Source organism: Vipera ursinii, assembly GCF_947247035.1.
Source record: "Vipera ursinii genome assembly, contig: scaffold_185, whole genome shotgun sequence".
NCBI lineage: Eukaryota > Metazoa > Chordata > Lepidosauria > Squamata > Viperidae > Vipera > Vipera ursinii.
The window spans coordinates 14,529-39,287 of NW_028148244.1; the positions used below are offsets into that span (position 1 = coordinate 14,529).

The following is a 24,759-nucleotide window of genomic DNA, read 5'->3' on the forward strand; positions in this document are numbered from 1 at the left end:
ACTCCGCAGAAGGGGAACTAGAGAGCACACCCATCAATCTGTTGTTGTTGTTAGCTGAGAAGTCATGTCCGACCCATCGCGACCCCATGGATCACGTTCCTCCAGGCCTTCCTATCCTCTACCATCTTCTGGAGTCCATTTAAGCTCACGCCTCCTGCTTCAGTGACTCCATCCAGCCACCTCATTCTCTGTCGTCCCCTTCTTCTATTGCCCTCAACCTTTCCCAGCATTAGGCTCTTCTCCAGTGAGTCCTTCCTTCTCATGAGGTGGCCGAAGTACTTGAGTTTCAGCTTCAGGATCTGGCTTTCTAAAGAGCAGTCAGGGTTGATCTCCTCTAGGACTGACCGGTTTGATCGCCTTGCAGTCCAAGGGACTCGCAGGAGTCTTCTCCAGCACCATAGTTCAAAGGCCTCCATTCTTTGGCGCTCAGCCTTTCTTATGGTCCAACTTTCACTGCCATACATTGCAACTGGGAAGACCATGGCCTTGACTATACGCACTTTTGTTGGCAGGGTGACGTCTCTGCTTTTTAGTGTGCTGTCTAGATTTGCCATGGCTTTCCTCCCCAGGAGCAAGCGTCTTTTAATTTCTTGGCTACAGTCCCCATCTGCAGTGATCTTGGAGCCCAGGAAAATAAAATGTGTCTCTACCTCCATTTCTTCCCCATCTATTTGCCAGGAATTGAGAGGGCCAGATGCCATGATCTTGGTTTGCTTAATGTTAAGTTTCAACCTTTTGTACTGACTCTGATTTGGCAACCGACCAACCAGCTAGAAACTTTTCACATCTTTGGCAGGGGTCCCTAACCCCCAGGCCGCGGGAAAAATGGGCAAGCGCATGTGCCTAAAGCTCCACTTGTGCAACCAATGAGCAAATGCATGCACACGCACGCTCCATTCACAGAAGGGGAGGCCGCTTGCGCTCACGTGGAAAGTTCCACTCGCACAACCAGAGCTGTGTGTGCTTGCGCGTGCCTGCCGCTCACATGCTCCCCCCCCTCACCCCCCCCAAGCTGTCTAAGCAGAAGCAATCCTTTTCCAAACACAACACAGGCAGTCCTCGACTTACGACCATTCATTTGGCGGCTGTTCTAAGTTAGAACAGCACAGAGAAAAAAGGGACTTTGGACCGTTTTTCACACTTGCAACCTTTGCAGCATCCCCATGGGTCACCTGATCGAAATTTGGAGGCTTGGCAAATGACTCATATTTATGACAGTTGCAGTCACGTGATCCCCTTTTGCGACCTTCTGACAAGCAAATTCAACAGGGAAGGAAGATGAGATGAACAAACTTGTTACTAACTTAACAAACACAGTGATTCGCAGACAATAATGATAATAAAGTTGGAAGGGACCTTGGAGGTCATGTAGTCCAACCTTCTGCTCAGGCAGGAAACCCTATACCATTTCAGACAAATGGCTGACCAGTCTCTTTTTAAAAACTTCCAGTGTTGGAGCATTCAGAGCTTCTGGAGGCAGGTTGTTCCACTGGTTAATTGTTCTAACTGTCAGAAAATTTCTCTTTAATTCCAGGTTGCTTCTCTCCTTGATTAGTTTCCATCCGTTGCTTCTTGTCCTGCCTTCAAGTGCTTTGGAGAATAGCTTGACTCCCTCTTCTTTGTGGCAGCCCCTGAGATACTGGAAGACTGCTATCATGTCCCCCCTTGTCCTTCTCTTCATTAAACTACACATACCCAATTCCAGCAGCCGTTCTTCCTATGTTTTAAGACTTCAGTCCCCTGATCATCTTTGTTGCTCTTCTCTGCACTCTTTCTAGAGTATCAACATCTTTTCTACATCGTGGTGACCAAAACTGGATGCAGTATTGCAAGTGTGGCCTTACCAAGGCCTTGTAAAGTGGAATTAAGACTTCACGTGATCTTGAGTCTATCCCTCTGTTAATGCAGCCTAGGACTCTGTTCACTTTTTTGGCAGCTGCAGCAGACGGCTGGCTCCTATTGAAGTGATTGTCCACTAGGACTCCGAGATCCCTCTCACATTGGCTACTATTGAGCCAGGCACCACCTATACTATACCTGTGCATTTGGTTTTTCTTGCCTAAGCTTGTAAGCCGCCCTGAGTCTTCGGAGAAGGGCGGGATATAAATGGAATTTAAATAAATAAATAAATAAATAAATAAATAAATAAATAAATAAATAAATAAATAAATGTAGAACCGTACGTCTTTCACCATTTTCATTCGTTTAACCACCATGGCAAGAAAGTGGTAAAATTCACTGAACAGCCGTCTTGCTTAGCCATGGAACTTTTGTGTTCAATTGTGGTCGCACGTCGGAGTCTACCTGCAATCACAGAGTTCTCTTTAGCAAGATTTGTTATTATGAAAGCTACAAGAACTCTCTGCTCTTTAGAGACAATATTTCTCTCAGCCCAGAAGGAAGTGACTCTCATTACGGCGAACAGGAAAAACAGTGCCCTGTTTACACCAACCTTACTTTATCGGTCTGGGAACCAACCATGATAATATTGTTGTTTCCAACTGTGTTGACAGCTTTGGCTTTTGCCATGTTGAATCCATGCATGGTGCTCACAACTTAGTGATACCTTTTTTAGAAGCTGACCGTCATGTTACAGGTAGCATGATTTGATTTACCGCCACAACTGGGCCCAAAATCTCTGTTGCTAAGCAAGGTATTTATTCAGTTTTGCCCCCATTTTACCACCTTTCTGGCCCCAGTTGTTAAGCTTGACACACTGCAGCTATTAAGTTAGTCACAAGGTTGTTAAGTGAATCTGGCTTCCCCGGTGACTTTGCTGGTCAGAAGGTCGTAAAAGGGGATCACGTGACCCCAGGACACTGCAACCGTCGTAAATACATGCCAGTTGCCAAGCATCTGAGTTGAAGTCCACCGTTCATAAAGTTGCCAAGGGCTGGCTGAGGAATTCTGGGGGTTGAAGTCCACCCATCATAAAGCTACCATTGGGTGACTGAGCAATTCTGGGGGTTGAAGTCCACCCATCATAAAGCTGCCATGGGGTGACTGAGGGATTCTGGGAGTTGAAGTCCACACATCATAAAGCTGCCATGGGGTGGCTGAGCAATTCTGGGCGTTGAAGTCCACCCATCATAAAGCTGCCATGGGGTGACTGAGGGATTCTGGGAGTTGAAGTCCACCCATCATAAAGCTGCCATGGGGTGACTGAGGGATTCTGGGAGTTAAAGTCCACACATAAAGCTGCCAACGGCTGACTTGAGGAATTCTGGAGGTTGAAGTCCACCCTTCATAAAGTTGCCAAGAGGCTGGCTGAGGAATTCTGGGAGTTGAAGTCCACACATCATAAAGCTACCATTGGGTGACTGAGCAATTCTGGGGGTTGAAGTCCACCCATCATAAAGCTGCCATGGGGTGACTGAGGGATTCTGGGAGTTGAAGTCCACACATCATAAAGCTGCCATGGGGTGGCTGAGCAATTCTGGGCGTTGAAGTCCACCCATCATAAAGCTGCCATGGGGTGACTGAGGGATTCTGGGAGTTGAAGTCCACCCATCATAAAGCTGCCATGGGGTGACTGAGGGATTCTGGGAGTTGAAGTCCACACATCATAAAGCTGCCATGGGGTGACTGAGGGATTCTGGGAGTTAAAGTCCACACATAAAGCTGCCAACGGCTGACTTGAGGAATTCTGGAGGTTGAAGTCCACCCTTCATAAAGTTGCCAAGGGGCTGGCTGAGGAATTCTGGGAGTTGAAGTCCACCTATCATAGAGTTGCCAAGGACTGGCTGAGGAATTCCTTGCCAAGGTTGAAAAACACGGTCTTAAAGTGACAACAGCTTGAAGATGAAAGGTGTGCGTCAATTCTGAATAAAGGTGTGTCTGGCCAACGTTAGGAGAAAACCAACGTGTTTTGTTCGTTCAAACGCTACAGGAAATTGCTCAGGGTTGGGCCCTATTTGCACCCTAACCACAGCCCCAGTGTGTCCGCTAAACATCCTTCTTTGGCTATAACCCCACAGAGTGGTTGAGACATTGGAAAAAGTGCAGAGAGCAGCAGCTAAGATGATTAAAGGCCTGGAGACTAAAAACATACGAAAAACGGCTGCAGGATTTAGGTATGACTAGTCAAGAGAAAAGAAGGACTAGGGGTGACACGATAGCAGTCTTCCAGTATTTGAGGGACTGCCACAAAGAGGGAGTCAACTTATTCTCCAAAGCAACAGAAGGCAGGACAAGAAACAACGGGTGGAAACTAATCAAGCAGAGAAGCAACCTGGAATCAAGATATAAAAACCTTCCTGACAGTGAGAACAATTAATCAGTGAACAACTTGCCTCTAGAAGTTGTGGGTGCTCCACCACTGGAGGTTTTTAACAAAAGACTGGACAGCCACTTGTCTCAAATGGTATAGGTCAGGGATAGGCAACCTTGGCTCTTTTATGACTCGTGGACTTCAACTCCCAGAATTCCTGAGCCAGCCATGCTGACGGGGGGGGGGGGGGAAGGGAGAGGTTTCCAAGCTGAGCCAGGCTGGCTCAGGAATTCTGGGAGTTGAAGTCCATGAGTCATAAAAGAGCCAAGGTTGCCTACCCCGGTATAGGGTCTGCTGCTTGAGTGTGTGTGTGTGTGGGGGGGGGGGGGTTGGACTAGAAGGCCTCCAAGGTCCCTTCCATTCAGAATATGAATCTGAAAGTTGCCTTCATCACCTCCCAGGCCAGGCATGAAATGGGTCTACTTGGTCCTTGGCCAGAGTAAAGGTCCCTTGGCTTTTTAATCAAGGTCAGCTTTGTAATCTGCAATGCCCGTGAGGCTGCAAATGCACCCATTTCTTTGATGGGAAGACAGGAGACAAGTTGCAAGACGGAAACAGCTGGGGAACGGCAATGGAGACAAATCAACTAGCCATGGTAGCAATGCTGACTATTCGAGGGAAATTTTTTAAAAGTTTGCCCTAAAATTCCTGTGCCCATTTCAGCCCATATTTTTTTTTCTGAAGGGGTGCCTAACATATACAGCTGCTGCAAATTATTATTTTTCCACTGCAAAGCGTCTTTCCATCTTATTCTCGTGAATGTATGACTTAAGCAGACTGTTGTTGTTGTTTTTTACTTCCTCTCTTTGGGATTGGGCAATTTACATGAGCAAATTTAAAGAAATCATATTCTGAAGGAAGATAGAAACCTCATGAATTGAGTTCCAACATTTGTAGCTCAGATTTGAACTGTGGGGTCCTGGGTGCTCTCTGAGCTGGGTTGTTTTCTTGCAGACATTTCATTACCCAACTAGGTAACATCATCAGGGCTATTAGAGAGTGCGGTTTGCAGAACAGAAGAGGAGGAGGACTGTGGGGTCCTTGGTGCTCTCTTGAGCTTGGTAGTTTTCTTGCAGATGTTTCATTACCCTAATGTTGTGATTCAGGGTCAGCCTGTGGGTTCGGCAGTTGGGTCGGATGACTCAGAGGAGGAGGAGGGGGGTGTTGAAGACCTTGCTGAGGGGGTTGAAGATCTTGCTGATGAGAGCCCTCAGCCAGGCCCCTCCCACTTGGTCACCACGGAGACCCAGCTGTGTGAGCCTGACAGCGTGGATGAAGATGACCCACAGCTGGCCCTGTTCAAGGACGCCCGACGCAGGAGGCAGTCAATTAGGAGTAAACAGAGGAAGGCAATGGGGCTTCTCGGAAGGAGGCAGAGAGAAGCCACGCCCTGAACTCTATATAAGGGGAATGTGTGGGGAGGGCTGGTTTGCTGAAGGCAACCGCTTGGATAGTTCGTGTTTCTTAAAGCTCCTGTTTCTTGGTTCGTGTCTTGTTTGTTTTTGTAGCTATAAATTTGGCAGGCGTAATTCCAGCCTCTTGCCGTTTGTAAAGGGGTTGTCCCTGCCTTTTCTGCAGGGCCGGTAGCAGGCTGGTACAGAACACCTAACTAGATAACATCAGTGGTGGGATTCAGCCAGTTCGCACCAGTAGGGCAGAACTGGTAGCTAAATTTTGCTGCGTTCAGAGAACCTGCTTAATGCACACTGCTTCCGGAAGTCCAGTCTAGGCCTTGGAGGTTTGGAGGCGGCCTCCCAGGCCTAGAATAGCCTGTCAGAAATGCGTCGATGCCACTTCCGGAAGTCCGTTCTAGGCCTTCGCAGCCTGGAAGAGGCCTTTCAGGCTTAGAACAGCCTGCCAGAAGTGTGTGGATGCCACTTCCGGAAGTCTGTTCTAGGCATTGGATGCCTGGAGGAGGGCTCCCAGGCCTAGAATGGCCCGCCGGAAGTGTGTGGATGCCACTTCTGGAAGTCTGTTCTAGGCCTCGGAGGCCCAGACCTGCATCCAATAAGAAAACCGGTTGTTTAGGTATTTAAATCCCACCGCTGGGTAACATCATCAGTGGTAGAAGGGAGTGGAGTTTGTAGAGACGAGGAGGAGGAGGAGGAGGAGGAGGAGGAGGGGGAGAAGGAGGAAGAAAACTGAGGGGTCCTTGGTGCCTCAATGGTTTTCTTGCAGATGTTTTGTTACCAGACTAGGTAACATCATCAATGCTAATAGGTAGTGTGGTATTGGGTTAAAAATGCAAAATTAGATCCCTTTTCATTCTAGCACATAAAGGTAGTCCTGGATTTATGACACAATTGAGACCAAATTTCCATTGCTAAGCAGGGCGGCTGTTCAGCGAGTGCTACCTGGTTTTATGACTTTTTTGCCACAGTTGTTAAGAGAATCATCCCAACTGTTCACTGAAGCACACAGCTGTTAAGCAAACGTGGTTTCCTCCATGGATTTTGCTTGTCAGAAGCCACCTAGGAAGGTCCCAAATGGTGATCACATGACCCCGGGGTGCCGCAACTGTTGGTTGCCAAGCGCCTGAATATTGATCACTTGACTCTGGGGATACTGCAATGGTCATAAGCGTGAGGACCAGTCATAAGTCACTTTTTTCCATTCCATTGTAATTTTGAACAGACACTGAACAAATGGTTGTTAGGCCAATTCCTTTTTGATTCCACTTGACTGACTGATCGATCGATCAATTATGTTCCATCAAATTGTCTCGAACTCCTACCAAATACTTAGATTCCACTAGGCAGGGACGTGAAGGCTTGCGATCTGCTCTAGTAATCAAAAATAAAACCTGCCCTAAACTTATTAAGTTTAAATTCTAAGAAATAAAACTGGATTTGCCTCCTTTTACAAGCAGACCTCGACTTAGAACCACAATGCAGCCCAAAATTTCTGTTGTTAAGTGAGACAAATGTTAAGTGAGTTTTGCCCCATTTTGACGACATTGCTTGCCACAGTTGTGAAGTGAATCACTGCAGTTATTAAGTTAGCAACCTGGTCGTTAAATGAATCTGGCTTCCCCCATTGACTTTGCTTGTCAGAAGGTCGCAACCGTCATAAATACGAGCCAGTTCCCAAGCGTCTGAATGTTGATCATGTCACCGTGGCGCTGTAAAAGTTGCAACTTTGAAAAATGGTCATAAGTCACTTCTTTTCAGCGCTGTTGTGACTTTGGACAATCACTAAATGAGCTGTTGTAAGTCAAGGACTACCTCTCACTAGGCTTGTGATCTTAGATTTGAAAAGAAAATGACCCAGCAGGGGGCAGCACCTAACCCATCTTATGTGGCCCTAGATTGAAGCGAAGCACAGGTCGACCTGGATGGAACACCACAAGGAAATCACAAAATGTAGTCTGGACCGGGAATTTGGACATTGTGGGGGGAAGCTATGGCAAATACATGCTTGCACTCTTTCCCTGAAAACTAAATGGGTTTTTAGTAATGTTTTTGAGGGGGGGGGAATGATTTTTTTACCTTTTAGATCAGGGGTGTCAAACTGCCGGCCCACAGGCCGGTTGCATCATGCGGAGGCCAGGCCCACCCCAGCTCCGGCAATGCAAAAAAAGTTGCGATACATCGCAACACGTCACGTGACGAGTGTGACACCCGTGTTTTAGATAAATGCAGGGTGTCTCGAGAATCTTACTGCAGTTGGAAGCTTTAATGAGCCCAATTTTAAGCTGTAATAATAGGTGATTTCCAGAGATTCAAACCAGTTTTCCAGCCGAACAGTGTCTCTAATACAGATAGTCCTCATTTTGCAACCTTTCGCAACTGTACAACGGCACTTTAAAAAGTGACTTACAACCGGTCCTTGTGCCTATGACCAGAGCAGTCACATGATCCAAATTTGGGCGCTTGGCAAACCAGCTTGTATTGATGATGGTTGCGCCCTTCCCATCTGGCTTCTGACAAGCAGTCATTGGAAGAAATGGATTCGCTTAACGGCATGATTCACTTAGCAAACCGCAGTGGTTTGTTTAACTGCTGCAAAAAAAAAGGCTGTAAAATTGGGCACAATTCACTTCAGATTCAGATTCAGATTTATTAAATTTATATGACGCCTTTCTCCCCAAGGACTCAGGGTGGCTCACAACAATAAATATTAAAAAACATAAAAGTACAAAATTTTACAAAAGAATTAAACAATGGGTGTAATAAATAAATGACAATTTAACCCAATAAAAGCCAAATTTACCATAGTCAGTCCAGGCCCGCTTGTTGGAACATCCATGTCTTCAGGTCACGGCGGAAGGACCGAAGGTCAGGGGCCGTCCGCAGCTCCAGAGGCAACTCATTCCAGAGGGTCAGTGCGCCCACAGAGAAGGCTCTCCCCCTGGGGGTCACCAGCCGGCATTGCCTGGCCGACGGCACCCTGAGGAGGCCGACTCTGTGGGAGCGAACCGGGCGATGGGAGGTTGACATTGGCAGCAGGTGGTCTCGCAAGTACCCCGGGCCTAAGCCACGTAGGGCTTTAAAGGTAATTACCAGCACCTTGAATCACACCCGGAGGGCAACCGTAAGCCAATGCCGCTCGCGCAGGAGTGGTGTAACATGGGAGTATCGAGATCCTCCCCTAAGCACCAGCACGGCCGCATTTTGCACCAGCTGAAGCCTCTGGGTGCACTTCAAGGGCAGCCCCATGTAGAGAGCATTGCAGTAATCCAGGCGAGAAGTGACAAGGGCGTGGGTGACCGTGCATAGGGCATCTCGGTCCAAAAAGGGGCGCAACTGGCGCACCAGGCGAACCTGTGCAAAGGCCCCCCTGGTCACGGCAGTTAGATGATCTTCCAAGTTAAGCCGTGAATCCAGGAGGACACACAAGTTGCCGGCTCTTTCTGAGGGGGGCAGTACCTCCCCCCCCCCATCAAAAGAGATGGAACATGTTGGACAATCCGAGATGCTGGTATCCACAGCTGCTCGGTCTTGGAGGGGTTCAGCCTGAGTCTGTTCCTTCCCATCCAGACCCGCACCGCCTCCAGGCACCGGGACATCACGTCAAGGGCATCACTGGGTTGGCTCGGGGTGGAGATGAACAACTGGGTATCATCCGCATATTGGTGATACCTCACCCCAAAGCCACGGATGATCTCACTCAGCGACTTCATATAGATGTTAAACAGGAGGGGGGAGAGAACCGACCCCTGAGGTACCCCACAAGAAAAGGGCCTCGGGGTAGATCTCTGCCCCCCTGCCAATACGAACTGCGAACGGCCCGAGAGGTAGGAGGAGAACCACCATAAAACAGTGCCTCCCACTCCACATTAATGTCCACATTGCTTAGCGATGGAAGTTCCGGTCCCAGTCCCATTTGCGGTCGTAAGTTGAAGACCAACTTCTAACTGAGGTAATGAAAGAGCACTTTTCCCAAAATTTAGGTGAGGGTTCAGATTCGGGAAGCTGGCCCCAGTTTGCACCAATTTGGCAATCCTTCTCTAGAACATGCCGCCTTGCAAGACCGCCCCTCTAACCACTCCTCAACGCTGCCCAAAGCAGGAAATGTTACCTGGGAATGCGGGGAAATAGGCAGCCAGATCCGAGGTGAGAATTTTCTCCTCCAGGATGTCCACTTTATTGAGGAAGAGAATAATCGAGGTGTTCCAGAACCACGGCAGCTCCAGAATTGTCCTGAAGAGATCTAAACTCTCCCTCATTCGGTTCTGATAGGAAAGAACGGGGGGGGGGGGGGGGAATGGGGAAGCAAAGAAGGAGAGAAAAAACCATACATAAAGCTACCGGTGCCATCGAGAACGAGGAGCGGAGGAGTTTGGAAGTTCGCTCCAAACATTCTGCAGACGTTGGTTTGTTCCGAGAGACAACCGAGAGACATTTCAGCTGGCTCAGAAGGCCAGACAATATGTATAAATTCTGACAGAAGAGAATATTGGTAGACTAGGGTTGAACTGTGGGGTGCTTGATGCTTTCTGGACTTGATGGATTTCTTGCAGACGTTTCATGACCCAACTAGGTAACATTATCAGTGCTGGAAGGGAGGGAGGTTTGCAGAGTGAAGGAGAAGAAGGGAGGGAAACGAGAGGATGGGAAGAGGAGGAGGAGGAGGAGGAGGAGGACTATGGGGTCCTTGGTACTCTCTGAGCTTGGCTGTTTGTTTTCTTGCAGACATTTCATAACCAAACTAGGTAATAGAAGTGGTACCGGGAGTGAGTTTTGTGGAGTGGTGGAGAAGAAGGGGAGGAAAAGAGAAGAGGAAGAAGAGGAGGACTGTGGGGTACTGGGTACTCTCTGAGCTTGGTGGTTTTCTTGCAGATGTTTCATGACCCAACTAGGTTACATCATCAGTACTAGAAGGCAGTGGTATGTTGTTAGTTGCGAAGTCGTGTCCGACCCATCGCGACCCCATGGACAACGTTCCTCCAGGCCTTCCTGTCCTCTACCATCTTCTGGAGTCCCTTTAAGCTCACGCCTCCTGCTTCAGGGACTCCATCCAGCCACCTCATTCTCTGTCGTCCCCTTCTTCTCTTGCCCTCCATCTTTCCCAGCATTAGGCTCTTCTCCAGTGAGTCCTTCCTTCTCATTAGGTGGCCAAAGGATTTGAGTTTCCGCTTCAGGATCTGGCCTTCTAAAGAGCAGTCAGGGTTGATCTCCTCTAGGACTGACCTGTTTGATTGACCTGCAGTCCAAGGGACTCGCAGGAGTCTTCTCCAGCACCATAGTTCAAAGGCCTCCATTCTTTGGCGCTCAGCCTTTCTTATGGTCCAACTTTCACTGCCATACATTGCAACTGGGAAGACCATAGCCTTGACTATACGCACTTTTGTTGACAGGGTGATGTCTCTGCTTTTTAGTGTGCTGTCTAGATTTTCCATGGCTTTCCTTCCCAGGAGCAAGCGTCTTTTAATTTCTTGGCTGCAGTCCCCATCTGCGGTGATCTTGGAGCCCAGGAAAATAAAATCTGTTACTACCTCCATTTCTTCCCCATCTATTTGCCAGGAATTGAGAGGGCCGGATGCCATGATCTTGGTTTTCTTAATGTGGGAGTAGTATACTTGTATATAAACAGAGAGGTAGAAGATTGCTCTCCGTTTATATACAAGTGGTTTGCTCTGGCTTACCACTGACAGGCAAGTCACTTCTATAAAACAGAGAGTAAACATCACTTCGTTTTAGCACTGATGATGTTGGGTAATGAAACATCTGTAAGAAAACCATCCAGCTCAGAGAGCATCAAGGACCCCATAGTCCTCCTCTTCTTCCTCTTCTCTTTTCCTCCCCTTCTTCTCCACCACTCCACAAAATTCACTCATATAAATTCACAATATGTACAGTACACATATGTACAGAGGGAGGGAGAAGGGGGAGAGAGAGAGAGAAAATACACATACACATACAGACAGACACAATCCTCTCGTTTAATTATCCCAGGGGCCTTCAAACTTGGCCCTTTTATGACTTGTGGACTTCAACTCCCATAATTCCTGAGCCAGCCACGCTGAGGGGAAAGGGAGAGGTTTCCAAGCTGAGCCAGGCTGGCTCAGGAATTCTGGGAGTTGAAGTCCACAAGTCATAAAAGAGCCGAGGTTCCCACCCCTGCTATAGACCAACTCTACATCTGGTGGAACTACTGGTTTGTACCTTTAGAGCAGGGTTCTTCAAACTTGGCCCTTTTATGACTTGTGGACTTCAACTCCCAGAATTCCTGAGCTAGCCATGCTGAGGGGAAAGGGAGAGGTTTCCAAGCTGAGCCATGCTGGCTCAGGAATTCTGGGAGTTGAAGTCCACAAGTCATAAAAGAGCCGAGGTTGCCTACCCCTGGCCTAGGCCGCTTTATGACTCGTGGACTTCAACTCCCAGAATTCCTCAGCCAGCCACGCTGAGGGGAAAGGGAGAGGTTTCCATGCTGAGCCATGCTAGCTCAGGAATTCTGGGAGTTGAAGTCCACGAGTCATAAAAGAGCCAAGCTTGCCTACCCCTGGCCTAGGCCTAGGCCGCTTTATGACTAGTGGACTTCAACTCCCAGAATTCCTCAGCCAGCCACGCTGAGGGGAAAGGGAGAGGTTTCCATGCTGAGTCACGCTGGCTCAGGAATTCTGGGAGTTGAAGTCCACAAGTCATAAAAGAGCCAAGGTTCCCACCCCTGCTACAGACCAACTCTACATCTGGTGGAACTACTGGTTTGTACCTTTACAGCAGGGTTCTTCAAACCTGGCCCTTTTATGACTTCTGGACTTCAACTCCCAGAATTCCTGAGCCAGCCATGCTGAGGGGAAAGGGAGAGGTTTCCAAGCTGAGCCACGCTGGCTCAGGAATTCTGGGAGTTGAAGTCCACGAGTCATAAAAGAGCCGAGGTTGCCTACCCCTGGTCTATCCCCAAATATTCCTGTCTCAACACTGCTCCTTACTTCGGTATTATTCTCCTCCAGCGACTGATCATACTCGCTCAGAGATGCCAAATAGATCAAGGCAATCACGTTTTCAAAACAGTGGATCCACTTCCGGCGTTCAGTTTTCTGCCCACCAACATCAACGATCCTAAAAAAGTAGACATGAAGAAAAAAAAACCTTTAGAAAAGACTGGACAGTCACTTGTCTGAAATGGTATAGGGTCTCCTGCTTGAGCAGGGGGCTCGACTAGAAGACCTCCGAGGTCCCATCCAGCTCTAGTCTGAATTGATCAACTTATGACCACAATTGGGAACCAGAATTTCCACTGTTAAGCAAGTTTGTTGTTAAGTGAGTCACACCCAATTTTACGACCCTTTTTCGCCATGGTTGTTAAGCAAATCACTGCAGTTGTTAAAATGAATCATGTAGTCATTAACCAAATCCGACTTCTCCCATAAGTGCGAGGATCTCAGGGAGGAGATTGCAATATGTTCCCTTCTCGCCGCAGGGGGGCATTTTCCTATCTTTTGTGCTCATGTGTTGCTCTTACACAACCACAGTCTCTCATAATATGACTGACCCTTTCAGAATGTTTAATCTCTCGATTCTGACAGGGCTGGGCAACTATGGCTCCTTGATGGCCTGTGGACTTCAACTCCCAGAATTCCTAAGCCAGCAGTTATCCACCCTTGATTATTTCCTTGTGAAACAAAAGCACTTGGACATGAATCCTTTTTCAGTTTACCTTAATGTCACCTTTTGCATTGAAAAGCAGTACTCATTAATGCCCGTCGTGGGCACACGAGTTCTCAAGATATCCTGGGCGCTTGGCACGTACCCTTCAGAAGCAATGCGGTCCAGGTTCGATAGGAAGCTGAAAAAACAGAGAGACACCTGTCACTCTGGGCAATGCACTCATGGAGTAACTCAAAATCAATGCACACACCTCTCTAGTACAGTGCCTTTCAAACTTGGCAACTGTAAGATAGGTGAACTTCAACTCCCAGAATTCCCCAGCCTGCATTTGTAGACCAACTCCCAGAATTCCCCAGCCGGCCTGAAATCTGAGGAAGTTGTGGCTGCTTCAGTGCTACTGGCCACTGCTGTGCTGTTGTGCCGCTAAGCTATTGCTGTGGTTACATGATCTCTGTTTTCCACATTCTGTGACAGTTTCCAAGCCAGTCTAGTAATCCTTCACTCCTTCCCCCCCTCACCCAGCAGCAGCCACTTACTGCCTGGTGGGAAGGGAAGGGAAAGGAAAATTTCCAATGCTCCCTGCCAGATTCCAACAGGAAAAGTCAATGGGGAAGCCAGCAGGAAGTCGAAAGTACCACTGCTATTTTCCCCACCTGTGGTCATTCTGTTTCTCTGTTTAGGTAAGCAAATATCTCTGAAGGGATGACCCAACAGACAAAGGTTGTCTAGCTGGGTGTATAAAATGCAAAATACAGGTAGCCCTTGACTTATGACCACAACTGGAACCAGGAATTTCCATGGCTAAGGAAAGGGCTGTTAAATGACTCATGCCCTACTGTACAATTTTTGCCACAGTTCTTAAGCAAATGACTGTGGTCGTTACATGAATCATTCAGTCGTTAAGCAAATCCAGCTTCTCCCATTAACTTTGTCTGTCAGAAGCTAGCTGGGAAGCTCACAAAGGGCAATCGGGTGACCCTCCAGGACGCTGTAACCATCGTAAATGCATGCTGGTGGCCAAGCACCCAAACTCTGATCACAGGATTGTGGGAATGCTGTGATGGTTGCAAGGTGCAAAGTCCGATTGCAAGCCACTTTTGTCAGTGCTGCTGCTACTTCAAACAGTTGCTAAACGAAAGGTGGTAAGTGAAGGACTTAGAGGTGCAAAGGTTGAGAAATACACTGTTGTGATTCCTCAGCAGCCCATGGATCCAGCAGCTGAGTCTGAGGAATCAGATGAGGAGGAGAAGGGGCCTGGAGTGATATCAGAGTGAGAGGAAGGCTCTGAGGAGCTCCAAGACTTACAGTCGGACGAGGACCCCAGCCCCTCTACTTGCTCTCAGGCTGAGACACAGCTGTGCTGGGAGCCTGAGTTGGACAGTGATGAAGCACAGCTGGGAAATATCCAGGATGCACGAAAGCGCCGGCAAGATAAGCGAGTAGGACAGAGGAATGCAATGGGGCGGCTCCAAAGGCAAAGGAGAAGGCATTAGGAAGCCACGCCTGGGCTGAATAATAAAAGGGAAGGTGTGGGAGGTGCTGGTTGCCGAGGGCAACTGTTCGTGTTGAGGATGGAGTTTCTGGGGACTGTGTTTGTTTGCCTTGGACACTGACTCAGGTCTGTGAGAATAAAAGGGGTTGGTTTTTTCTGCGGTTCCTGCTTGTTTCTTGGAAGAGGGGTTTCTCCTTGTGGGTATAACAAGGACTCACGTGGGCTAGGACAGAACACACACTGATGTGGATGTTACATAAGCTGGGAGAGAGGGTTGAGCCTTGCAGCCGAGGGTCCGCATACCAATGCAAATAGATTACAGGCAGTCCTCGACTTACGTCCACAACTAAAACCAAAATTTTCGCTGCCAGCCAAAACATTTTTGTTAAGTGGCTTTTGCCCCCTTTCCACGACCTTTCTCGCCACAATTGTCAAGTGAAACATTATGGTTGTTAAGTCAGTAACAAAAGTCAAAATACGGTCTCGTGACCCCTGGACATTGGAACTGTCATAAAAATGAACCAGCCGCCAAGCATCCGAATTTTAATCACATGACCACGGGGATGAGGCAACGGTCGTAAGTGTGAAAAACGGTCTTAGGTCGCTTGTTTCAATGCTGTTGTAGCTCTGAACGGTCCTTTCGCCACTCCTTTTCCATCAGGCTGACCTGGACTGACAGGCATTTTAATTAATTATATTTACAATTTTTAATTTATTTTTAGTTTTTAATTTTAATTTATTGCACGGATGATTTTAATTTTATTTTTATCTTAATTTCTGTACTTATTATTGTATGTTTTGTTGTTAGCTGCCCTGAGTCCTTCGGGAGATAGGGCGGGATATAAATCCCATCAATAAATAAATAAATAAATAAATAAATGAACTGGTGGGAAGGTAACAGCATTCTGTGGCCACATGACTTACAACAGTTCATTTAACGACCGTTCGAAGTTACAACCTTATTGACAAAAGCGACCATTTTTCACACTTGCGACCTTTTCAGCATCCCCCGTGGTCACATGATCAAAAGTTGACCGCTTGGCCACTGACCCATATTTATGACGGTTGCGGTCTTCCCGGGGTTATGTGGCCTCCTTTTGCGACCACCTGACAAGCAAAGTCAATGGGGAAGCCGGATTCACTTAACGACCGTGTTTCTAACTTAACAACTGCAGCGATTCACTTAGCAATGGTGGCAAGAAAGGTGGCAAAATGGGGCATCCTGGTCTTCCATAACACCTCAGCAGCACCACAGGCTGATAGCTTCCATGCCACGCTGCATTGAAGCAGTAATTTATTTATTTATTTATTTGTTTTTATAAACCGCCCCTCTCCCGAGGGACTCGGGGTGGTGTACAGAGTAAGACAGGCAACAAAATGAAACAGTATTGAAAAACAATAATCAAAGCAAAACAAACTGGGACCCCAATTAGAGCTATCAGAGCTATCAGGCCAGGCCGGACTGCTGGAATAAGTAAGTCTTTAAGTCGCGCCGGAAGGTGCGGAGGTCGGGGGCCATGCTGCAAAAGGGGCCCAAACCAAGTACTGAGTACATATGCATGCTTATACTTTTCAGAGGTCCGATATTGTTCTATGTACACTCCTTGTTTTATTGATTGCATGTAATATTCTAATTTTCTGAGATTGTGGATTTGGGGTTTTCATGAGCTGTATGCCATAATCATCACAAGTATGACAAATCAGGGCTTGAACTATCTTGCTTTGCACGTAACGAGTCTATCTCATACATTAGTTTTCCCTTTTAAGTTGCATTACTGAAATAAATAAACTTTTGCACAATATTCTAATTTTTCGAGTTTCACCTATAGATGATAGATGATAGATATAAAATATAGAATAGATAGATAGATAGATAGATAGATAGATAGATAGATAGATAGATAGATAGATAGATAGATAGATAGACAGACAGACAGACAGACAGACAGACATAGATGGATACAGACAGATGATAGGTAAGATAGATAGATAGATAGATAGATAGATAGATAGATAGATAGATAGATAGATAGATAGATAGATAGATAGATAGATAGATAGATAGATAGATGATAGATAGATAGATAGAGAGAGAGAGATAGAGAGATAGATAGATAGATAGATAGATAGATAGATAGATAGATAGATAGATAGATAGATAGATGATAGATAGATAGATAGATAGATAGATAGATAGATAGATAGATAGATAGATAGATAGATAGAGTCTTCTGCTTGAGCAGTAGGCTGGACTAGAAAACCCACAAGGTCCCCTCCAGCTTTATTTTGATTGTGATTCTAATGCTGGCTCCCTCAGCTAAGAAACGGAGAAGATCACTGCCCTTAGAGTCGGACACAACTGGACGCGGGGGAATCCTTTACTTTTAACTCACATCCACTGTCTATTCAGGAAGCACCCAAATCATTGCACCGCCACGGTGCCAAGCGTTCCAACACAACTGGTAACACAACACAACACAAGGTAAGAACATCCGCTGCTTGATGAATGAACTAGAAGATTAAAGGAACCCACTAGGACGTTGAATCGAGCAGGTGGAATTGGCTTCTCCTCTTATAACAGGTCCTGATGCCAGCATCCTCCCAGAGGCCGCCGATGATCCGGGCATGGTGGGGCTCCATGGAGACCACTGTATAGGCATCCACGTTCAGAAGCAGGCGGGCATTTTGCTAGAGGCAGAAACGAGCGGAGCATAAAACGTTGGGACAGGAAAATTCTACAGCAGAGGTGGGGAACTGTGGCCCCTTTATGACCTGTGGACTTCAACTCCCAGAATTCCCCAGCCAGCCATGCCAATCAAGAAACTTTCCTAGACTCCAAGACAGAGGTGGGGAACTGTGGCCCCTTTATGACCTGTGGATTTCAACTTCCAAATTTCTGGAATTCTGGATTTCTGGAATTCCTCATGCTGGCTGAGGAATTCTGGGAGTTGAAGTCCACAGGTCATTTAGGGGCCCAGTTCCCCACTCCTGTTCTAGAGCAGGGGTCTTCACACCTGGCCCTTTTATGACTTGTGGACTTCAACTCCCAGAATTCCTCAGCCAGGCACGCTGGCTGAGGAATCCTGGGAGTTGAAGTCCACAAGTCATAGAAGGGCTCAGTTTGAAGACCCCTGTTCTAGAGGAATAGACCCATTTCGCTGAATGCTGCCCACTGAAGGACTGTGATCATGGAGGTGTGAAGTGATTTCAGGACAGCGGTGGTCTATTTGTCACTTCAAGTAGTCCTCAACTTACAACCATTCATTTACTGACCACTCGGACTGAAAAAAGTGAGCTGTGACCATCATTTTTCTTATGACTTTCTGACGAGCAAAATCAAGGGGGAAAGCAGAGTCACTTAACAATTGAGTAACCAGCTTAACAACCGCAGCAATTCACTAAAGCAAGGTCGTAAAGTGGAGCAAAACTCACTTAGCAACTGTCTCGCTTAGCAATAAAAATTTGGAGCTGAATTTCGGTCAAGGACTACCTGTATTAACCAATATAGGAAAAATATATATAGTATCTCCATGTTTACAAGGAGTAAATATTGCAGGTCATCCTTGACTTACAACTATTTCTTTAGTGACCCTTCAGAGTTACAACAGCACTGGAAAAGTGGCTTACTACCAGTCCTCACAGTTATGACTGTTGTAGCATCCTCACGGCCACGTCATCAAAATTCAAGTGCTTGGCAACCAGCGTGTGTTTACAAAAGTTGGGACACCCCGGGGTCATGTGGCTGTCATTTCCAACTTTCCCAGCTGGCTTCCCACAAGCAGTTAGTAGGCGGAGTCAGATTTGCTTAATGGCCACGTGATTCACTTAACGGTAGCGATTCGCTTAACAACCGTGGCCTAAAATGTTATAAAATCATGAATGATTCCTTTGCGTCAACCGCCCCGCTTAGTAACAGAAAGTCTGGTCCCAATTGTCATAAGGCAAGGACTCCCTGTAGGACACTGTGAGAAATAAGATGTACATAAAGTAGAAAAAAACAAACAATTCCAAGTTGTGAGCAAAACAGCCCCCTCTTGAATGATCTATTATTTATTTATTTATTTATTGTTATTACATTTATATCCCGCCCTTCTCCGAAGACTCAGGGCGGCTTACAGTATAAAACTAAATATATTTCAAGGAGGTAAGGAAAAATGGAACCTAAAAAAAAAAACCCAGCTCCATCCCTTCATTTTTAATACATAAAAACATACTAGTTGCCGAGGGTCTAAATACTGATCAGGTGACCCTGAGGCAGGGGTAGGCAACATTGGCTATTTTATGACTCGTGAACTTCAACTCCCAGAATTCCTGAGCCAGCATGGTTCAGCTTGGAAATTTCTCCCTTTCCCCTCAGCATGGCTGGCTCAGGAATTCTGGGAGTTGAAGTCCACGAGTCATAAAAGGGCCAAGTTTGCCTACCCCTGCCCTAGGCCAACCTTGGCATCTCTATGATTTGTGGACTTCAACTCCCAGAATTCCTGAGCCAGCATGGTTCAGCTTGGAAACCTCTCCCTTTCCCCTCAGCATGGCTGGCTCAGGAATTCTGGGAGTTGAAGTCCACGAGTCATAAAAGGGCCAAGGTTGCCTACCCCTGCCCTGGGGAATGCTGTAATGGTTGTGCGAAAAACGGTCTTAAGTCACTTTTTTCAGTATCATTGTAACATCAAACTGCCCCGGATTGTAATGGTTGTACGTCGAGGACTCCCTGTATTTGGATACTCACTGCATTTTCCTCCTGGGCATAAGGAATCTGAAGGCTCTCCATAGCTTTGATGATGGCCTGGATAGAGGTGAAGATGTTTTGATAGACCACTTTGGCAAACTCCTTCCGTTCATCTTCCGTGAATCCCACTCCATGGATAATCCTCATCTGCTTGATAAAGGTACTTTTTCCACCTTCCCCAGTGCCTGATGGGTAATGCATAAAAAAACACAAAATCAACAACGCAAGGGCTTGATTTCCCAGTAACCTCCAGGTCTAGTTCAACTTAACAGAATGACAGTGCTGGAAGGGACTTTGGAGGTCTTCTAGTCCAACCCCCTTTGTACGGAAGCCCAAATGCTGCAGCATCGTCCTGACCATCATCATCATCATCATCATCATCCGCCACTAAAATGAACCGCAGTCTCATAGAATCAAGATCACGTGAAGTGTTAATACTGCCTTACAAGGCCTTTGTAAGGCCACACTTGGAATACAGCATCCAGTTTTGGTCAACACAATGCAAAAAAGATGCTGAGAGTCTAGAAAGAGTGCAGAGAAGGGCAACAAAGATGATCAGGGGACTGAAGTCTTAAAACATAGGAAGAACGGCTGCTGGAATTGGGTATGTCTGGTTTAATGAAGAGAAGGACAAGGGGTGACAGGATAGCAGTGTTCCAGTATATCAGGGGCTGCCCCAAAGAAGAGGGAGTCAAGCTATTCTCCAAAGCGCCTGAAGGCAGGACAAGAAGCAACGGATGGAAACTAGTCAAGGAGAGAAGCAACCTAGAATTAAGAGGAAACTTCCTGACAGTGAGAACAATTAACCAGTGGAACAACCTGCCTCCAGAGGTGGTGAATGCTCCAACACTGGAAAATTTTAGGAAGAGACTGGATAGCCATTTGTCGGAAATGGTGTAGGGTTTCCTGCCTGAGGAGGGGGCTGGACTGGAAGACCCCCCCCCCAAGATCCCTCCCAACTCTCTTATTTTGCTATTCAGAGCAACAAAGATGATCACGGGACTGGAGGCTGAAACATACAGGGAACGTTGGCTGGAATTGGGTAGGTCTCGTCCAATGAAGAGAAGGACGAGGGGTGACATGATAGCAGTCTTCCAATATTATTCTGTTATGAAGTCCGGCAATTTTGCAAGGGTTTCCTTTCATGGTACCAGATGCTCAAAGGCACTTAATCGCCAATGATTTGACTGGTTTGATTTATTTAAAAACATTTATACAGCTGCCTGTCTTACAACCAACCTTCTTACAGCCATGAGGCTGGAGGTGACAGGAAAGAATTTATGAAAGCACAGATCCACACCAGAGACCAAATTCAGTCTTTTGGGGAAGGAAGGAATTAGTGGTTCAGTGGCAAAGTTCCTGGTTTACAGGGAGAAATTTGCTGATTTGGAAGCTGGTCGCTTCAGTTTAAAAGGAGGAGAGAATAAAAGAAGAAGAAAATATTTCTCTAGAACAGTATTACTCAGTGTTATCAACTTTAAAGTGGGTAGACCTCAGCTCCAAGAATTGCTCAGCCAGATTTGTGGAGCTCCCAGAATTCTTCACCCAGCATTTAAACCAGTGCTTTTCGACTTTAGCAACGTCAAAGTGTCTGGATTCCAACTCCCAGAATTCCTGAGCCAGCCTCTAGACAAGAGGACTTCAAACTTGGCAACTTTAAGACTTGTGGACTTCAACTCCCAGAATTCCGAAAGCCAGCGGCTTTCGGCCCCCCACAAGCGGCATTATTACAAAGTCAGCTTATTGCCCCCAACAATCTGGTTGCCACCGTCAAGAAACTCTGGGCTAAATAATCCTTGGCGTCCTTTACAACTCCACACTGTTTTAATTCTAACTCTTTTCCTGCACATTGCAGAGGGTTGGGCTAGATGTTCCATGAGGTTCCTTCCATGTGGGTGTTGAAGTCCACACGTTGCTAAAGTTGAGAAACACTGGTCTAGACCACATCTTCTCCATGATCAGTAGATATCCAGCTTAGAAGTCCACATTCTATGGCTGATGGCTTTATGTCCCGGCATCATGAACATTCAATTGAACCCCAAGAATAGAGTAGAATAGAATAGAATAGAATAGAATAGAATAGAATAGAATAGAATAGAATAGAATAGAATAGAATAGAATAGAATAGAATAGAATAGAATAGAACAGTTGGAAGGGACCTTGGAGGTCTTCTAGTCCAACCCCCTGCTTAGGCAGGAAACCCAATGCCATTTCAAATAAATGGCTGTCTAATCTTTTCTTTAAAATGTCCAGTGTTGGAGCATTCACAAATTCTGGAGGCAAATTGTTCCACTGGTTAATTGTTTTAATCGGGGTCACTTCCAAGCCTAAAGTGGAAATCTGTGCCATTCTCTAACTAACATCTCAGTTCAGCTATCGGAAGCTGGCTTGTTCCTAGTCTCCTTTCCAAAAGCATCCTCGTTGCAACTGATACCCAGCCAAGGGTTCCTAAACCTTTTGTTCAGCTGCTTTAATCTTCAAGAATCCATAAAAATGGGCGTGGGGTTAACAATAATATTTGCAACTGCGGCAGTAAAGTTTGTTGGACTTCGGCACATTACTCATAACAAGCATTAATCCTGAAAAAGGCCTCAGACAAATGGTGTAAACACCCAGATTTACAGGCGTGTGTGTTGGCTTTTAAACTTAAAGCAACAAATAGGTGCTTCGCCAGAATGGGACAGAGGAAATTGGAGCTTTTTTACTGGTGCTTTTGGGAGGAAAAACAATAGTTTGTCGGCTTTAATGTTCGGCATTAAAAATAAATGAAACCTTCACTCATGGTGTTGCAGCCGCCATCTTGACTTTTTGGCCAGCATGTGGTTGCAAGGAAGTCTATTTGCTTGATTGCTAAAATTAATGCTAACATTTCTTTGCCCAAAGTTAGTATTTTGCTTCAAGTTTTACATTTTGGATAGTTGGAGGAGAATTGCCCCCAAAAGGGCATCTGGAAGAATTTATTAGAGGCCTTCAAAGCATCCTTCTATTCTATAGGTAGTCCTCAATTTACAATCATTCAAAGTTACGACAGACCCGCCCCCAAATGCTACTTACAACCCGGTTCCATAGTTAAGAATGGATTCGCATTAACAAATATTGTAAAGATGACCCACTTTACACCTGGTACGATTTCCGACTATAATTGCCAAGCTCAATTAGGGTCGTAAGTCAAGAACTAGCCGTAAAGAATTTATGAATAACACAGAAAATCATTATCCACAGAGTCTGATATGTGATGATGATGATGATGATGATGGAAGGGACCTTGGAGGTCATCTAGTCCAACCCCCTGCTCACGCAGGAAACCCTATACCATTTCAGACAAATGGCTGCCCAGTCTCTTCTTAAAAACCTCCAGTGTTGGAGCATTCACCGCTTCTGGAGACAGGTTGTTCCACTGGTTAGTTGTTCTAACTGTCAGGAAGTTTCTCCTTAGTTCTAGGTTGTTTCTCTCCTTGATTGGTTCTTGTCCTGCCTTCGGGCGCATTGGAGAATAGCTTGACTCCCTCTTCTTTGGGGCAGCCCCTAAGATATTGGGAGACGGCTATCCTGTCCCCACTCGTCCTTCTCTTCATTAGACTAGAGACATACTCAATTCCAGCAACCGTGTCAACATGAAAACGGGCAGTCGGGATGCAGTTTGTCCTCAAAGAGATTACTTTTCAATTCTCTAGCTCTATTTATCTATCTGGGTTATGGGTATAATTTCGTAATTATAATTCCAGTCCCCGGATCATCTTTGTTGCTCTTCTCTGTACTCTTTCTAGAGTCCTAACATCTTTTTTACATCGAGGTGACCAAAACTGGATGCCGTATTCCAAAGTGTGGCCTTCCCAAGGCATTCCCTAGATAACGCTGGGGAACAGGGAAAGAGGTAAAATTATTCTGCCTGAGCACTAAGGAAAGCCACTCATACCTATGACTATCTAGCCCATAATACCACATACAGGTAGCCCTCAACCTATGACCACAATTGAACCCAAATTATCCGTTGCTAGGCGAGAGAGTTGTTAAGTGAATTTTTTTTCCCCATTTAACAACCCCACTTGTTAAGTGAATCACCGCAGCTGTTAAGTTAGTACCCTGGTTGTTAAGTGAATCCAGCTTCCCCAATGACTTTGCTCGTCAGAAGGTCAGAATCGGGATCACTGACCCCAGGAATTTGGATCACGTGACTGCAGGGAATGTTGCCACAGTCGTAAGTGTGAAAAACAGTCACGGTCCCTTCTTTCAGCGCCGCGGTAATTTCAAACGGCCGCTAAATGAACTGCTGTAAGTCGAGGACTGCCTGGATAGTTATGTACTCACCCAAGAGGAGCAATTTTAATTCCCATCGATCCCGTTTCTTCTGTTCTTGAAGCAGGCGGCTGATTTCTTTATCAATCACCATGGCGTTTTTCTCATCCTCGGACATAAAGCACAGGCACCAGACCATGGTGCTCGTCAAGCCGCTCCAGATTTTCCCAAAAAAAAATCAGAGGGAAAAGCCCGAAATCAGGATTCCAAACAGGAACGCCGGCTGAGTCCTTCCACCAGGGCGCAGCGTGAGCGGAGGAGCATCGGTCTCTGGAGAGTGGCGTCCAGCAGAAACTGTCCGGAGATCAAATTTCAACATGAGACAAAAATTTGGCAGAGACCCCACGGATGCCAACAATGTGGGTGGGGCTGTTTTCGCTCCCAGAGTTCACGGGAAGCTCCTCGACAAAGCTCCTGACTTTGACGGCTGGGCATCGCAGTCAGTTCCCGTCTGCGTTTGGGATCCAGCAAGGCTCGCCGTGATAACCCCGGGATTTTTATTTCCTTTCCTTCCCATAATCAGACATTTAGCTCTTTTTTTTTTTCTCTCTCTCTCTCTCTTCTGTTTATCAGCTGAAAGAGAGAAGTGACACAATCAGAATGAAAACTGGCAATTCACTGCATCCTCCCAAGTTTCATTTCCTTATTCTGTGTTAAAGCTTTCTAAAGTCTGGGACCAGGAGAGCAAATAAGGTCATCAGCCAAGCGAACAATTCAAAACATCAAGTCACATGGCTGGGAGGGAACCTCAGAGGTCCTCTAAACCAACCCGCTGCTCAAAACAGGAAACCTTTACATCATCCTGGTCAAAAATTGTTGTCCGGTCTATTTTTTAAAAAGCCTCCAGTGATGGAGCACGCACAATTCTAGGAAGCGTGGGGGCGGGGGGGGGGGTTGGAGTGGATAAAGCTGTTTTGCTTTT

At 46.4% G+C, this 24,759-nt stretch overlaps 1 protein-coding gene across 2 annotated transcripts in view; it reads right to left on the reverse strand.

The window, feature by feature from the left end:
* LOC310650659 (guanine nucleotide-binding protein subunit alpha-15-like) overlaps positions 1-24,759 on the reverse strand; it is a 36,644-nt gene that overhangs the window by 5,583 nt on the left and 6,302 nt on the right. The window contains exons 2-8 of one of the 2 annotated variants that reach the window (XM_083380241.1): positions 23,850-24,410; positions 19,542-19,726; positions 17,349-17,503; positions 13,373-13,501; positions 12,645-12,774; positions 9,791-9,944; positions 2,184-2,304 (exon numbers count right to left, since the gene is read on the reverse strand). In XM_083380241.1, coding sequence (XP_083236367.1) covers positions 2,198-2,304; positions 9,791-9,944; positions 12,645-12,774; positions 13,373-13,501; positions 17,349-17,503; positions 19,542-19,726; positions 23,850-23,976 — 987 coding nt within the window. In that variant the 5' untranslated portion in view covers positions 23,977-24,410 and the 3' untranslated portion in view covers positions 2,184-2,197. The remainder of the gene's footprint in view (positions 1-2,183; positions 2,305-9,790; positions 9,945-12,644; positions 12,775-13,372; positions 13,502-17,348; positions 17,504-19,541; positions 19,727-23,849; positions 24,411-24,759) is intronic. The other variant, XM_083380240.1, reaches the window with a different exon arrangement.